The sequence below is a fragment of the Budorcas taxicolor genome, chromosome X (assembly GCF_023091745.1).
Source record: "Budorcas taxicolor isolate Tak-1 chromosome X, Takin1.1, whole genome shotgun sequence".
In the NCBI taxonomy this organism is placed as follows: Eukaryota; Metazoa; Chordata; class Mammalia; order Artiodactyla; family Bovidae; genus Budorcas; species Budorcas taxicolor.
The window spans coordinates 111,347,987-111,365,850 of record NC_068935.1 but is presented as its reverse complement, the minus strand read 5'-3'; the positions used below and the strand labels follow the sequence as shown (position 1 = coordinate 111,365,850).

Below are 17,864 nucleotides of genomic sequence, written 5' to 3'. Positions count from 1 at the left end.
TTTCACTTCGGATGACTTCTCTAACCCTGAGAGAATATTTAAGATATATAACTCCCGGTGATCTCCATTCTCTCCTCAGAAAGAGACCAAGGCCCTAGTGTGCCCTAAGAATCATTGCTGTGTCTCCTATGTGAAAACTGAAGGTGTTAGCTGTTCAGCCGGGCTCTTCTGTCCATGAGATTCTCCAAGCAAGAATGCTGGAGTGGGTTGCCATTTCCTTCTCAAGGGGATCTTCCTGACCCAGGGATCGAACCCCGGCCTCCTGCATTGCAGGCAGATTCTTTACCGTCTGAGCCACCACCATATGCTTGCATTTTTGCCTTTTTATGCTCAGTATTCACATCGGCCTTATTTCAGTTCTTTGGTCATTATTGCTCCCTCCTCACCATGTTTATTCTGCCTGAAGCCTCCTTCCCTGCTATTCTCCCAATTTCAACTCAAATGTACCTGCCTCAAGGAAGCTGCCCTCAGTGGCTCTACCAAGGTCAGGTTTTCCCTGTTAGATATTCTCCCAGAACTCTGCTTAAAACGTTTGTCCCAGTGGTGATTTTATATCTGTTTATTTAATCATTTACTTAATGTCTTCTCATCTACTCTACGACAATGTTATAAGGGTAGGATCAATGAATGCTCACGCTGACCTTCCCAAAGCTTAAGTGCCTGCCACCCCAGTAGGTCCTAAAGTAGAACTATCACCCCAGCAGGATTGGAAGGAAGGGCATCAAGCCAGAGAAGATTATTCTCAAACCTTAAATCCAATGGAATTGGCCTTGCTAAATTTTGGACTTGATTAGGATCTATTGAGAAGGCAATGGCACCCCACTCCAGTACTCTTGCCTGGAAAATCCCATGGACGGAGGAGCCTGGAAGGCTGCAGTCCACGGGGTTGCTGAGGGTCAGACACAACTGAGTGACTTCATGTTCACTTTTCACTTTTCACTTTCATGCATTGGAGAAGGAAATGGCAACCCACTCCAGTGTTCTTGCCTGGAGAACCCCAGGGACGGGGGAGCCTGGCGGGCTGCCGTTTATGGGGTCGCACAGAGTTGGACACAACTGAAGTGACTTAGCAGCAACAGCAGGATCTATCATCCCTTTTTTCTTCCCCATTTTTACTCCTTTGGGAATGAGAATGCCTTTCCCTATGCCTGTCCCACCATCATATTTTGAAAACACATATGTCGTCCTGGTTTTAATGGTCCACAGCCGGAGGGGCATTTTATCTCAGGATATGTTGAGTCTCATCCATATCTGATTTAAATGATGAAGAGATTTTGGACTTTAGAGTTGATGGTGGAATGAGTCATGACTTCTGGACTTTGGGGGCTCATGGTATGTGACAGGCCATAAATAAGGGGGTACAGGGAGAATCTGTGGACTGGATGATGCCCCCCCCAAATTTATGTGCTGAAGCTCTAACCTCACAAGGTGGCTATCATTGGCTATGAGGTTTTTAGTAAGTAATTAAGGTTAAATCAGGTCTTAAACACCGAGTTTAAGACAGGACCAGAGGCCTTAAAGGGAGAGAGAGAGATCTTTCTCCTTCCATGCACATGTGCCAAGAGAAGACCAAGTGAGAACGTGGTGAGAAGGCAGCTGTCTGCAAGCCAGAAACAGAGTTCTCACCAGAAGCTGAACCTTGCCAGACATTCATCTAGGATTTTCAGCCTCTAGAACTGTGAGAAAATAAATTTCTGTGTTTAAGCCACCCAGTCTACGATATTTGTTATGGCAGCCCGAACCAGTTAATACACTTAATATCATTCTTAGCCACATTAGAGACACTGAATATGTATTTTATGAATGAATGCATTTTGAAGATATAATTAATATTTATATTTGAATCTCAAGAAACAGGTTAAAGAACTATCATCAGATTTTTTTATTACAAGAAATGATATAGGTGAAATATTCCACTAATTTACAGAACAAAGTCATGGATTCTATTCTTTAATAGCAAAATGTATCTAGAATTATAGGGAAAAGAAATTCCCTATACTTGTATATTTCACTAATAAACTAAATGCCTCACTATATGGTATTCTTTATCCACAAATGTATTTGCTAAATTTATTTACTTTCTAGTAAAGCTGTAGTTTCATCATGTGAAGAAACATCATCAAATCCTTCATCTGACTTCCCCTTCAAAATAACTTTGAATTTCCCATCACTTTCTGGGTTCAATAGCCTCCAAACCAACCCTGTCATCTCTCCATCTTCAGTTTCCCATTATTTAAACCATTATTTCCAAAGTATGCAGATTAACCCTCATTTACTGCTTTTAATATTAAACCCAGTCATCTCAGTCTACCCTTAAAGTTCATCCTGGAAACCTTTTCATCTATCCTGTAAGCACCTTCCCACTTCCCATAAAAAGTGTTTAACTATACAAACTAACATTTTGTAGTAGCTACTTATGCAAAATGTTCAAGTTGTTTCTATTGATATATCTCTTATTTTCTTACACATGCAGAATACTCTTTTAGTCTCTTTCGCAGCCCTTTCGTCTGTGTTGTATCTTGTTTACCCTACTAGATACACAGCCCAACCTTCTCCTGTAACCCAGGAGAATGACAGTTATAGACTACCGCTTTTTGTCCTCTGACTTCTGATTAATTTTAGTTGATGGGGAGTCCTGTTCAGATTCTGAAGGCAAGAAAGAGAGTAAAACAGAGTGTCTATTTTTCTGGCTCCCTTCCTGTGTTAGCACTGGACTGGCTCTGAAAGCTGTCTTTACAATGGACATCTAATTCATCTTCAGGCTTTCTGTAACTTCTCTCTCCCTGATCCCTTCTATTTTAAGAATAATAACAGCTCTGATGCTGGGTTACTGTACTATCCCTTGAGATTCCTCTATATTCCAAGCACATATAAAAAGTATTTTTGTAAATGACCTTCCTCTAGTTATCCAAATTTAATAACTGCCATTTAAAAAGATTTTCCTCATATATCCGATTATATAGGATATCAGCTACTTGTGTTTGTGTGGATTCCACATTTTGAACATATGACTGGGTTTTCCTAACTGTTATAAGAAAGAGCTCCAAATTATTTTCCACTTTCCATAGGATACATGTGGTTCCCACATTCCAATACTGCCTCATCATTTTGCAATCTGACAAAATCAATTAATTATGTGTAACTAAGCTTGCAGGACTCAAGTATCCATATGTTACCTATTTTAATCTTTACTGTGTTTCACTAAACCCTTAAGAGGAAAATTTTATCATTAAGTACTCTGCTATTCTTCTGGAAATTTCTAAGAAAGTCCTACTTATGATGCTCCAAATAGGAGCAAAGATTCTTACCTTGCAATTTTTTAACTGGTTTTTAACTGCTGTTGGCTCTGATGGGGTAGTGGGTTGGGTTTTCAACCAGTTTTCTGCAGTAGTTGTCATCTGCTCCAATTGCTGTAGCTGATTATAGAAAGCGATGATGTTGTTCTGATACTCCAGCCAGTGAAGTCTCTCACTTAGCAATTGGCAGAACTCGATCCACCGGCTGTTCAGTTGTTCTGAGGCTTGTTTGATACTGTCAGCATTAACACCCTCTAGAAAGACAGATTTAAAAAAAATATATATATATCCACTGAAGCCACAAACTGAAAGACATTATCTGAAAATCAATGTTGACTCAAGTTTAAAACTATTCATCATCTGAATGATTTCAAATAAATCATTTATTTATTGAAGAAGCTGAAGTATCAATATGATTTCTGATTATTGACTGTAAATTGCTGGAGTTGCATTTTATCACAGAACATGAATACAACAAGTACTAGATAAGGATAAGATATAGTAGAGTAGAATACATTTAAATAAAAACAAAAAATGCACAAAGTTATGATGGGGGATGGAAGATTACAGTCAAATAACTTTTTGGATATTTCCAAATAAATGTTATATTATTAAACTACACGTCGAAAAAGTAACTTATATTTTTACTTTTTATAAAGATTTACAATTAGTTGAATTGTTATTATTTGGATTTTTTTGTTTGAAATCCCTTTACTGATCACTGCATCATACATGTATTTAATTAAAATATGGACATAAAATTTTAAATTTCCAATTTCTTTAAAAAAAATTTTATTGGCCATCTTAGTTGATTTATAGTGATGTGTTAGTTTCAGGTATACAGCAAAGTGAATCAGTTATACATATACATGTATCCACTCTTTTAGAGTCTTTTCCAACGCAGGCCATTACAAAGTATTAAGTAGAGTTCCCTGCGCTATATAGCAGGTTCTTCTTAGTTATCTATTTTATATACAGGAGTGTGCATATGTCAATTCCAATCTCCCAATTTATCCCTCTCCTCTCCTTATTCTCTGGTAACCAAAAGTTTGCTTTCTACATCCATGACTCTACTTCTATTTTGTAAAAAGTGAACATGTATTTAAAAAAAAATCAATTTAATTATCTGTTTATGCTATACAAACCCAGAAATAAGCAGACTGAACATGAGTCCAAAGAAAGAAAACAAGCATTTGGAAAAAAAATCTTTCTAATTATAAAGAAGATTTTTAAATTATTTACACATCATTTACAAATGTGGAGGTTGATCTGAATATTTGAAAATGAGCTATAGAAATACTTAAGCAGAAAAAAGTCTATCAAGGGCAAAATGGAAACCTAACTATATCATTATCAACTTTAGCCTTCCAGAAAACCTACTATGTCTTACGGAATATGTTGTCTTTTAACATATTTCATCTCATTTGATTTTTTTTCAAAGTATGATATGTAACTAATGCCAATATGTAACTAATGCCATACTAATGAGAGTACAGCAATATCACATTACTAATTCTGTAGAGTTCACAACATGTAAATGTTCTTACACACAATTTGTTTACATAGCAACTTCTTTAGTAAATTACACTAAAAAATATTAAATATAATATGGACATTAAAACATAGCTATGACAGCACTGATAACTTCTTAATATTTCTGAAATACTGAATACTCAAATGTTTCCTATTCCTACATATATTCACAAATCTCAAAAGAGATCATAAGCTCAGTGTAACAGTCTTCCTCTAGATTAAAGTATCTTAGGGGCTAATGTGATCTAGTGAAGATCAACTTGTCCAGGAGAATCTACTTTTATGAATGTCCATTTTATACGACTTTCTGATAATATGATTTAGTTAAAGGACCAGTAAGTTATTAAGAAGTCTGAAGACCATCTCTAGCAAATATGAGGCCTGAAGTTTTGCTAACTTGTACATGCCTCCCCTTTTACTCTTTATAAAGAATAAAAAACATGGATTTGAAGTCAACAACTATATTATTTTATTCTCTTCTACTTTTCTCTGCTCAGATACTCTGATTTTTATTTTGTTGTAATTATGCTATGCTGCCAAACCACATCTCTCAATTCATTTGAAACACAGCTCTAGTTTCGCTCATTTCAGAGTTTGACAGTATTCAAGATGACACTGCAGAAAGCAAACCACAAACATCATTTCCACATATACAGCTATAAAAGGAAGCCTGTGGTTTGCAGGAGCAAATTATTCCTCTAATACCCTTGTAATAGTTAAGGAAGCAACTGGTTTTATTGAGACATTGAGACATCTGGATGTTTCATGGGATATTCTGCTTGGGATAATTTGGTTTTGAGCAGTGACCAAGAATTATACCAAAATATGTTCCGAGGGATGCCACTAAGAAACTATAGTTATAAAATCATGTTTGTTGCAAAGTATAAGAGAAGACTCCAAATGTCCAGTCATATAGGCACTCATTTTGAGAAAAAATACTGTGATAAAATGCTGATACTATTGCTGGAAAATGAAATGGAGTAATTTAAAAATACATAGGGTAGAAACTGTAAATTATGTTAGAAAATGACTCAAAAATGTGGCATGGATCTAAAGGACCAGATGTTTAGGAGAAATATTTTCAGCATATATTAAATGTGAATAAGCACTTAGAAGAAGGGAGTCCTTGGTAGTCCAAGTCCATGATAGACAAACAAGAGGTGTTAAAGTAAATGAAAAGTACTGATGGAATGATGCTGGACTGAATTTATTTAGCATTAGTCCAAATGATAAGGGAATATAGAAAATATTATCTCATTGTTCCTGAGGTCAACCACATGAAAACCCCTAAGCAATTGGAAAAAAATAATAAACTAATTTTCATATGAATAATACATGTTAATTTAATCATCAAAATACAAATCAAATTATAATGAAGTGTCAGTAAGTTCCATGGCACCTAATAAAATCCAGAGATAGAATTTAATGAGTCCTTGATCATTACCTGAAATTATCAGTTCAATGTCCTGTCTAAAATATGTCCAAATGCTAAACATTGCTACAAAAGAAATTAATATAAATGGGAAAAGTGAATTGAGTACCATCCCACTTTGAAATCTTCAGTACTCTCCACTAATAAGCATATTGACTTTTATAACTGAATAAAGGGAATGAAAGTATAACAACATGTACAAGAAGGATTTCTTATGAGGATAAATGGTAAAGGCAGGCAAAAGGGTATAAAAGTTCACAGTAAGAGCTCTGGTATTAGGCACACCTGAGTTCAAATCTGACCTCTCTCTTTACTAAATGAGTGAACTTGGTTCTGCTAAATACTCATATTGGACTTTACTTTTTCATCCATGGAATGAGGATTGACATGTACACACTGCTGCTGCTGCTAAGTCACTTCAGTCGTGTCCGACTCTATGCGACCCTACAGACGGCAGCCCACCAGGCTCCCCTGTCCCTGGGATTCTCTAGGCAAGAACACTGGAGTGGCTTGCCATTACCTTCTCCAATGCATGAAAGTGAAAAGTGAAAGTGAAGTCGTTCAGTCATGTCTGATTCTTCGCGACCCCATGGACTACAGCCTACCAGGCTTCTCCATCCATGGGATTTTCCAGGCAAGAGTACTGGAGTGGGGTGCCATTGCCTTCTCCAATGTACACACTACTATATATAAAATAGTTAACCGACAAGGATCTACTGTATAGCACAGGGAACTCTGCTCAGTACTCTGTAGTACTCTAAATGAGAAAAGAATCTGGAAAAAAAATAGACACATGTGTATATATAAGTGAATCACTCTGCTGTATAGCTGAAAGTAATACAACACTGTTAATCAACTATACTCCAATATAAAATAAAAATTTTTTAAAAATACAATTGACTTCATAGAACACCTATTAAGGTTCTGAGTTAACATGTGTGAATTGTTACACCAAACATGACATATACCAGGCAACCAATAAATATTTGTCAATGTTAATATAAAGAAATGAAAAAAGAACCTATAGGAAACAAGGAAAAGAGATCAGATCTTTCAAATGGTGAAATTAGGGACAGGAGGAGTTTTTAATGACTGAAAAAGATAATTTGTGAAAAATAATAAATATTTTTTAAAGATAGTAGTAATTTTATATAATATGGCACTAATATGGGATAAAGTATATTTATACATTTTATAAGAAATAATATCAATCAGCAATGAATACATAAGAGCTTATTAGGGAATCTTGGAATAATCGGTCATAAATTTATAATCATTTGAAATTCAAGTTACAGAGGATAGCCATGCCAAAAGTTAAAAACAGAAATTTCTACATGTCACTGAATAATATATGATTTTGACTGCAGAAAATCAGATATTTTATTATTAAGGTTTTATATGGAAATACTGTATTAATTCATATATGAATATGCTTCCTGCTCAACTAGAGTATATCCTGTCTTTCTAAACTATAAAATCTCCTAAGAAAAATGTCTCCACTGGAAGTATCGGATAGAATTCTCAGCTTAGAGTAGGTACAAAATAAACACACTTTACCTGTGAACTTGCCCAACACCAAATCAATAGCCTACTTCATACAGATACAAACACTAGGGGAGCAATAGTCGCAGACGTGAAAAGCCAAATACAGAGACCCAGGCATTCTCTTTTCCTTCGAATTTGATCCCCTGGAGGAGGGATCAACTAAAATTGGAAACGTTATTACTTCAACTTCATGAATTAATTGGCCATCTATTATCTAGTACTAGAAATGAGATTATGAAAAAGTCCCTTAAAACTTTTCAGAATAAATACACCCATGTGAATAATTTTATTATTCAATATAATTATTTTATGTGCATTTCATAGAATTATGCTTAAGTGAAAACTTTAAGTTTCAAGACAGTTTATACCTGCAAAGTTTTAAGTATCAACTGTTTGAGCATCCGTTTTTCTAATTTTTTTCTTAGCTACTTAAGAACACAAACATTAACTCACCAGGTGTTATGAACAATACTTATGGAAACCATTTCATAGTAGCACATTAGAATCTCAGGGATAATGGATCATAATCCATTCACATTTCATATTCTAAACAACCCCTGAAATAGTCTATGAATAAATATATTGCACCCAGAGGAAATGGATCATTACTTGAAGTGCATCCATTAATTTTATTACTTGTATACAGTGCATAACAGACTGTTAGAATAATTTTAATTGTGCACCACCTTCCATGCAAGTACTTCAAAACTGCCACTTAAAGTGAAGTATTCCTCATCAAGTATATTCATCATTAGCCATGAAGCCAGGGTAGAATAATACAAAACCTGTGTTTTCAGAGCTCTTGAGTTAGAAGAATATTTGGAGTGAAAACTTAAAATAAAGTTGCTAATAGTCTCCTATTTTTGTTGCATATTAAGTGAGGGTCATTACAAATCCATTTGGCATTTAATATAACAGCCTAAAATGTAGTTGAAACTTAATCAGAGTCCATGAAAATAAGGTCTGAGTATTATAGACTAATTCTAGGGTGTTTTCTGATGACATTAACTTCTATCCAACTGCCACATCATCTTGTTTTAAAAAATAATAGCTTTAAAAAATAGATTGGGCATAAAATTCATGTCCCTAATAAATCTAATATATACATTTACAAACATAACTTTTTTTCATTTTTTATTTTTCTAAACAGCACTGAATTATCATAGGAAAAAAGTCATCTCTCTACTCGTATTTGCTTTTGTGACTAATTTTCCACAGCGGTGACCTCTTTAATTCCCTCTCTTCACACACTACACTCACAGACTCACAGAGACACACACAGACACACATACCAGGAACCGAGTCTCTTCCTTTGGAGATTAAAGTTAAAGAAAAATGTGTCTGTCAATTAACAACATTTATTGAGTGTGAACTCTGTGTAGACCATTATCCCAAGTGTCACGTGGAAAAACAGGAAACATAAATCAAGCTGCCCAGTACTCAGGAAAGAATAAGAGAAGAGGAAATGAGTACAACCATGGAAAGCTACTCATTCATGATGGAGGGGCTGGACCACTGTAAACAGTACCATTTCCATGCCCCATTGATATACAGAGCAGTTACAAAATCACTTTCCATTAAAATATACAATTAGAATAGTTATTGCCTCTGAAAATACTTCACAGTGATGTGAAAAGATAATGAGAGGTTTGCCTTTGAGGTGAGTCAAACAGACCCTAATGCTTGCCCTTACCCATCTGACAAAGTTTTGCCCAAATTCAAATGACATCATTCATTTTAAAGTATTTAATGAACTATAAACCAAAATACTAAAAATACTGTTCCATACTTAATATTATGGATAAGAGGAGCGCTTGTCTGTGTAATTATGATACTTAACAGACTTACTATTAGGTTTTACCTTAAACACTATAATCTAACACTCATGGGATGATGGTTTTGAAATGTTCTTTTAGTCTAATATACTAATAATTACTACTTTTATTTAAACATTTCCTTAATGTGATTGTCTTCAGGCTCTTAATTAACACATAGAAAACTACAATTAGAAATTGAAAGTGAAGCACAATTTAATGTAGAAAACACTACTAACCCTATTAGATAATTATAGGATCTCCTCTGGAAACTGTGGTAAAACCATTTTAAGTTTTTAAATGAATGTTTTGATGCAACATTTTGGTAATTTCAATATTAATAAAGGAAAATAATTTTAAAAAACCAGGGTCTTTTTTGGCTATATCTGACTGAAAAAGAGACTAAATATTTGATGCAAGAACATTATTTTACAAAAAGAAAAATGAAGTCTAATGCTAAACAGATAAAAATGAAATAAGCATATTTTTAGGCATAAAACTGTTCTAGACTGTCCTGAGGTCCCATAATCTCATTCAAACAATGAAAAGCTTTTGCTCTGAAGTTATGCAAATGAGTTTAAAAGCTGTTCAAAATAAAATATTTGAAACCTATATTTATTAATAATCTATATTACTGATATAAAGCAAGATACTTGATATTTAATAAAATTTTCTAAAATTTTAATTAGTTTAATATCATTTTGTGTTTAAATTAATATAAAAATAAACATTAAAGAGGGTCCATATTGTATATTGTTTTAATTTAAATAAATAAAAATCTGGAAATTCCCCTTCTCAGAATATCACAATTACAGGAAACATAAGTAGATCACTAGGTACCCAATTTCATCTCCCACTTACTCTCATTAAAGTTCTAGGATGTGAATAATTTATAGAGACTAAGGCTATGATACTAATCTTATATAGGGACAATACACTTCATAAAGATTCTATCTGTGAAAAATTTCTCCAACAAGAGGAAGAGCTCTCCACCATTCAACACTATAACACTATCCCCCATACTTATCTGATCACCTGATTTTGATACAGGAGCAATAAATTCAATGTTAATTAAAAGAAACAGTTAAATAGATAAATCAAAGTTATATCAAAATTCCATGTCAAAATCCCAGAAATTAACACTTTATATAATATTCTCCCTTTTAGTATCACTGTAGCCTCCTTTTTTAGTCCATTATGAGCATGAAGATCCTTTATAGTCTTCTAAAAGAACTGATACACTTTAGAGGAAAATGTTCATGTATAGCTTTGATGTATACAAATAATTTATGCAAACTTTTTGATTTAAAAAAAGGTCCCAAATGAATTAATAAGAATCTCTTACTGAATTCCTGCATATTATTTAAGTATACATCATTCTATGGAAAAATTCACAATATAGTTGATATTAAAACTCAAAATATTTAATAGCAACTGTATTATAATATTCTGCTTATAACACTTGGCATTCGATAAGATGCAGCCAAAATGAAAATTATCTTCTAATTGATCATAATTTCTATTTAACCCTGTAAAACTAAACATGTGTTATGAGAAACAGTGTTTTCGGGACATACAATTGATTTTTAGTACAACTTTGCAACATCAAATGAAAGCAGTTTCTTCTATATTGGCATCATGGCAATAATCTCTGTATTGTTAACCATTTTGAGACACTACCTCACTCCCTGTTTCTCAGTGCCTTTCTTAAATTCATTCGGTAAATGCCTTCAGGACAAACAGATACTTTTTCTTTTGCATTTCTTAAGTGGTACTAAAAATTCATGCTTTCAGTAGATACTTAGAAATGGCCAAAACTGATTTGGAAATATGTTTGGAAATATACCATTTGGGGTCAAAACTGATATAAACTATAAGCATTGCGGAATCTTTTTTTGCATGTCTTAGAGTTTCATTCTGAAGGAAAAAGAGTTCCAAAATCAGTCTAGATACTTTAAACATGCTCTAATCTTATGATAAATTATTTTATGTAAAAAATTCAGTTTCCTATGTGTGTGTATATATACATATATATACATACACATAAATAGTTATGGAATGCTTTTTAAAAATATAATAGCTATATTTATGCTTATCTCCATACATATTTTAAACTATGAATATATGTTAAGTGTTGCTATCATGGGGAATCAAACATTTAATGTATATATATTTGCATTACTTGGATACAGTTATAACATCATATAAGAATGATCTGCTTTTATCTTAATTTTTAAGGACAAGACATGTGGTTAAAGGAATAGATATTTACATGGGACCATAAATGAAGTACCATGATTTAGCTCTCTTTTTCCTTTCTATAAATAAAAAGCAAGCATACATGTGTTTTATATGGTTATGAATTTTATTACACTCCATAGTCACACTTGAGAAAGGAAATTCTTAACTTGCAAATTTAAGAGCTTTACTGAGATAACTGTTGAGAAATCTGGTTTAGAGAAACTTGTGTGTCTTTCAACTTCATGAACCACATCAGTATACTCTAGCATTTGGTTCTATGTTGGTGGAGCAACTGCAATTTAGGATTGGGGGTTCCTCTGAAATATACCTAGAAAGGTACTCCAAGCACTTACTGCATGTCTGGCTTAACTCAACTTGCACAATTGCTTAAAATAAATACTAAGCAACTTCTTCTGTGAAAGACAAAAAGGAACAAAATGATAAGTTAGAATCTTTGAGTGTACTTTTTAGTAATTATGTAAATTGTTTGATTGAATGGAGCAAAGTAGAACTACCTATGCTCTATTTATAGCTCAAATCTGAAATTAATCACGTATCACTTACACCAAATAGTCATTAACAGAACACATGAGAAGCTTAAAATTTGGTCAATATAGTCATCCAGTGAGGAATGTCTCAGATCACACCCCCTATCCCTTACTGCTCTTTGCACTGTACAGAAATTAGAATTTTCCTTAAGAAGTGTTATTATTTTCTAACTGAAATTACCAATGTCATTATCTCAATTACTGCCTTAATTTTGCTTTGCTACATAGAATTTAATCAGCCAATTAATATTTATTAAAGACCTAGTATAGATCATGATTTTTCTTCATGCTTCCAAAATTCTGAGCTATGAGGGCAATAATCTAGAAAATTATGTTATCACTAATCGTGTGATCATTTTAACCCGTGCATGTGTGTTCAGTCACTTCAGTAGCGTGTGACTCTGTGTGACCCCATGAACTGTAGCCTGACAGGCTCCTCTGTTCATGGGATTCTCCAAGGCAAGAATACTGGACTGGGTTGCTATACCCTCCTCGAGGGGATCTTCTGGACCCAGGGATTGAACCTGTGGCATCTCCTGCATCTTCTGCTTTGTAGATAGATTCTTTACTGCTGAATCACCTGGTAAGCCCTTTAACCCTGCATATCACTTCAATTTAAAAACATCATTACTTTAATTTCTAAAATTTTAACTTATTTTTTTAGTTAATCATTCAGTCGTGTCTGAGTCTTTGCAGCCCCACGGACCGTAGTCCACCAGGCTTCTCTCCATGGGATTTCCCAGGCAAGATATTGGAGTGGGTTGCCATTTCCTTCTCCAGCGGATCCTCCCGACCCAGGGATCAAACTTGCATCTCTTAAGTCTCCTGCATTAACAGGTAGGTTCTATTTTTTGAGTAATTCAGTGTATACTACTATCAGATAATCTGAATTAAGGTCTGCTTTGTATTTGATTATGAACCAAGGCCATTTAAAGTAGAAACCATGTAAAAGTATAGATTTTATATCAGTTTATAAAAATGAAAAAGTGATAATGCAGTTACCAGGGGGAAATTATATAGCAGTATAAGGATACTTTTAGATCATATAATTTTATGTAATATGAATATGCTGTTGTCAAACTCATCAGTTAAACTGCCCAGCAAACATATATCTAAACAACTATATTTTTCATATTTTGCATCTTCTATATATTCTTTAACTTGTTAACCCAACCGTCAGCTGTCATATTTGCTTGCTTTTATTTTTAACCAAATATAGTCATGGGGCCCATTAGAAGGAGAAAATGAATTGATTTCCTAGAAAGATCATTGAATTTTTTAATGCCAACATGGCAATTAAAGCAAAAATAATTCAAACACAGAATTTATGCCTCAGAATACAGGCAGGTACTGGAAAGAGCTGACAGGCCTAACAAAAACATTTGTTACATTTGGTTTCTATATTCTTATAAACATATTCTTAAAAGAATAACCTTGTTTGGAAATAGCATTATAGGGACAGGGGAGCCTGGCAGGCTACAGTCCATGGAGTCGCAAAGAGTCAGACACGAATGAGCGACTAAGCACATACACACACTGATTTTCATAAACTACTTACGCCTAGAAATGAATATGGTAGTATAACAATGACAACTGGAAAGAACTTTGTATATAATCAACATCAATAGCATTTTGCTCAGACAGCTTTTGGGGTACCAAATGTTAGCAAAAATTAATTTTAATTCATTTAAAATTTGTTTTGTTACCTTTGTACTTTTACCTCACTCAAAATAATTGAAGTTAAAAAAAAAAGGTCCCCTGAGGATACTTTTTTTTTTTTCAAATAAGTTAAAAAATGAAAACAATACAGAAAATGTCAAATATATTATTAGCAAATAGGTATGGGAAAAATATATTCCAAAATTATTTTAAATCTGATTATAATCACTTTACATATACCATATGATTGCTTACATTTCCATTTATTTCTGCAAATCTTGTTTTCTTAAATCATTTGGACAAACGTAAGCAGACTTTGCACTAAAATTGATTTCTCGGCAACAGACTAATAAAATATTCTACCACATCTCATTTTCTTTCATTGGACTCAAAGTTGAATTTCCTCAAATAATTTTCTTTGCATTAAGAAACAATAATAAAAAGCCCACAAACTCACTTTAAATTTTCATTCAGGAAGTGCTTGTCTGATATAATTCAGCTGATAAATATGAGCCTATGTGTTTATCAAATCCCTAAGAAGATTATCTAAATCAACTCCGTGTAATTACCATTCACCATCTGTTCCACCAGGGCCTGAGCTGATCTGCTGGCATCTTGCAGTTTTCTGAACTTCTCGGCTTTTTCTCGCTCTATGGCCTGCAGCATGACAGCAAAGGTGAGTATTCAGTACAAGGATTGTGAAACTACACAGTAATTATAACTTCTACTTGCCCTTTCAAGCCTTAAGATATTTCACTCTGTCAGTTTATCATGAGAATCTAAAGATATTTTTCTAAAGTTCTTGGCAATAGATGCATCAAAATGGCAATGAAGCACATCATTTGCATACTGAGTTGTTTCTTAAAAAAATAAAAATAAGATGTCTACTGTTAACATTTTTTACCTAATAGTTTCTGAGGCATTATAAGTTAAGACTGCCCCCACAAAAGGAACCAAAGTCAAATCATAACAAACCATGAAACAACAAACTGTTAGATCATTAAAGTGGAATTTACCTTTTAAAAATACACCACTGAAATTGTTCCTAATAACATCAGTATATATTCTTTATTAAAAATAAAACAGAAAATACAATAAGTATACACAATGGGAAAAAGTATACTAGCATAAAACATTTAGTGGGAAAAAACCCATATTTATCTAAATATAAGACTGCACACTAATTTTTCTAACATTGTCAAAGTACTCCCATTTCAAGGAAAAAGAAATTGAGTTTCATAAAGCTTCCTAAATCCCTTTGCTCATTTCTCCTAACCAAAGTTAACTTTTAAACAACAGAAACACAGTTACTTAATGAAATGTAGTATTTAATACTGTTGAGCTTAGCAAATAATGTCTCTACAGAGACATCAATTCTAAGCTATCATGCAGTAGAACTATATTACTATAGTCATTAAAAAGCTATAGCTATAACAATGTTATATGTCCTAAAACTATCTGCAGAAAAAACAAGCTATAATATATGAAACATATAATCAGAATAATACTTCTATGATTTAATAGTCACCTTATACAAAAATTTCACTTTAGTTTGTGGCAGCAGGCTTTTATACATCAGACTGTTTTGTAAAGCTTTTAGATTTATAGGCATTTAAACAAATATTCCAGATTTTAATATTGGAGTACAGGTGGGAAGCATATAATAGATACATGCACACTCTGAGGAGCATTGTTCAATAGAACTTTCAGCAAGAATGGACAGAGTTTCTATCTGCATCCCACTAGCCACATGTGTTTGTCTATTGAGTGCCTGAAACATGGCAAGTACAACTGGGTATATTAACTTTTAATTTAATCTAAGTTGACTTAAATTTTAAAAGCTACAGTGTGTCAACTGTAATTGCAGAGTGAAGATCTAGTGTCTTCCCTCTGAAAGCAAAGAGTTAAAGACAGACACACAGATCTAGATATGCAGACATAAGTATAGATACAAACAATATGGCAACACTAAAAATACTTTCAGATAAGCAAGTAATCATTTAAATTGGACAATTCTCCAAGCATATCAAATGCTGGGAATGCTCATAAAATAATCCATATATTTTTAAATATTTTAAAAGATTCTCCAATTTAAGGAAGTAGTCACAAGTGAATAGAGTTCTTTAAATTTATTTTAAAAAGAGTTCCATGAACTAGGATTATTGGATTCAAGGTCAAAGAGAGCAAAATTCTAAAAGAACTGATAGAGAATAGAATACATCCAATCAGGAAAAAAGTAACATACATTAAAACTAATCAAAATTTAGAAAAGTGAAATAAAATACTATAAAATGTCAGTCCTTTTTATAAAAGTATTTATAGCCTAGCTGGAATATAAACACTTTAAATTATGACATCAAGGGCAGCAAATGAGAACACAGTTTCATGTAATTGGTACCAAAACTCCAAAGGTTATAGAAACATTTTAGTATCTTGGATTCTACTTGAAAATTTCTAAGTACACAGACTGTGGTGCTTGGGGATTTATATGTTCCCAGGATCCCATACCAATTAGCAGGTGAAACTTCTGGGTTATCTTGAAAGTCAGTTTCACAAAGACATTACTGAATTGTTTACAAAAGCACGTGCACAACCATTAAAGGTCCTAGCTTGCTACTTGAACTGAAAAGTCCATGAAAATAAAGGAGCCACAATACACTGTTAAAGATAAGAACCTAGACAAAGCTCTAAAATTCACATTTTCTTAATTCTCAACTTTTGTCTTCTAAATTCTCTGTCCTTTGCGTCTAATTGCCATATGTTTCCTAATACTTTAAATTTATTCTCTATTAAAAGATAAACGGTCTTTGCAAAGGACTCAGAGAAAAATAAGAGAGAAAAATAAGCATATTCTAAGTAAATATATGACATTCAAATACTCCCACTATCAAGAGCTACAGCAGGATTTGAGGTCTCTCAAATTTTAACTACATCAGGTCAAAAAAAAGAGAAAATAAATACTCATACTATAACAAAATGACAACAAGGACAATAAGAACAAACTGTGTTCTTCAACTTCAACAGTTTTAGAATTACCATTTTCTATCAGAGTGGCCTCTATTTTATCTACATTGAGTTTTTTAAATATATTAAATTATATAAAGAGTAGAATCAGAATACCATGTTGCCTTTATATAATGAAAATAAATTATTAATGGCCTTCTAAATGTCATGATCATAATCTCTTTATTCTAAGCATCTAATGGAATAATCAATTAGTAATTCTAACAGAGAGACAATGAATTGAATATCTTGGGGGCAATATTTGAGCTTAAATAAACCTTGTTTGGTTAGCCACATTATTCCAATTGTTCTAATTTATGTAACAATAACCAGCATCATCACCACAACAAAACAATAATCTCTGGAGTAGGTACTATTACTCTGCCATTTTGACAGAGGAGGAAAGCGAGACACAGAGAAATCTGTGAAAGATTTGAAAACACTGACATAACCATGAGAAAAAATGGAGTGCCTAACCCTGTGTACCAAATTACTGTGTATGGGCATTATTTTATATGTGTTTCATAGTAATTCTATCAGATAGAATCAGCATGATTTTCTCCTATGTTACACAAGATAAAACTGAGCGCCAATAAGATTATCAAACATCCAAGATCACAGAGGTAAAGGGAATTCCTTGGTGGTGCAATGGTTAGGACACGGTGCTTCCATTGCGGGGACACAGATTTGATTCTTGGTCAAGGAACTAAGATCCCACAAGCTGCCTGGCATGGCCAAAAACAAACCGACAACAACAACAAAAAGATCACAGAAGTAGAAACCTTTAGACCCC

The 17,864-nt window shown here is 33.4% G+C and overlaps 1 protein-coding gene across 1 annotated transcript in view; it reads right to left on the bottom strand.

Annotated features, from left to right (window-relative positions):
• The window catches only part of DMD (dystrophin), a 2,235,978-nt gene that overhangs the window by 1,466,969 nt on the left and 751,145 nt on the right, over nucleotides 1–17,864 (bottom strand). Inside the window, exons 19-20 of the mRNA XM_052663429.1 lie at nucleotides 14,638–14,725; nucleotides 3,309–3,550 (exon numbers count right to left, since the gene is read on the bottom strand). Of these exons, the coding sequence (XP_052519389.1) occupies nucleotides 3,309–3,550; nucleotides 14,638–14,725 (330 nt within the window). The remainder of the gene's footprint in view (nucleotides 1–3,308; nucleotides 3,551–14,637; nucleotides 14,726–17,864) is intronic.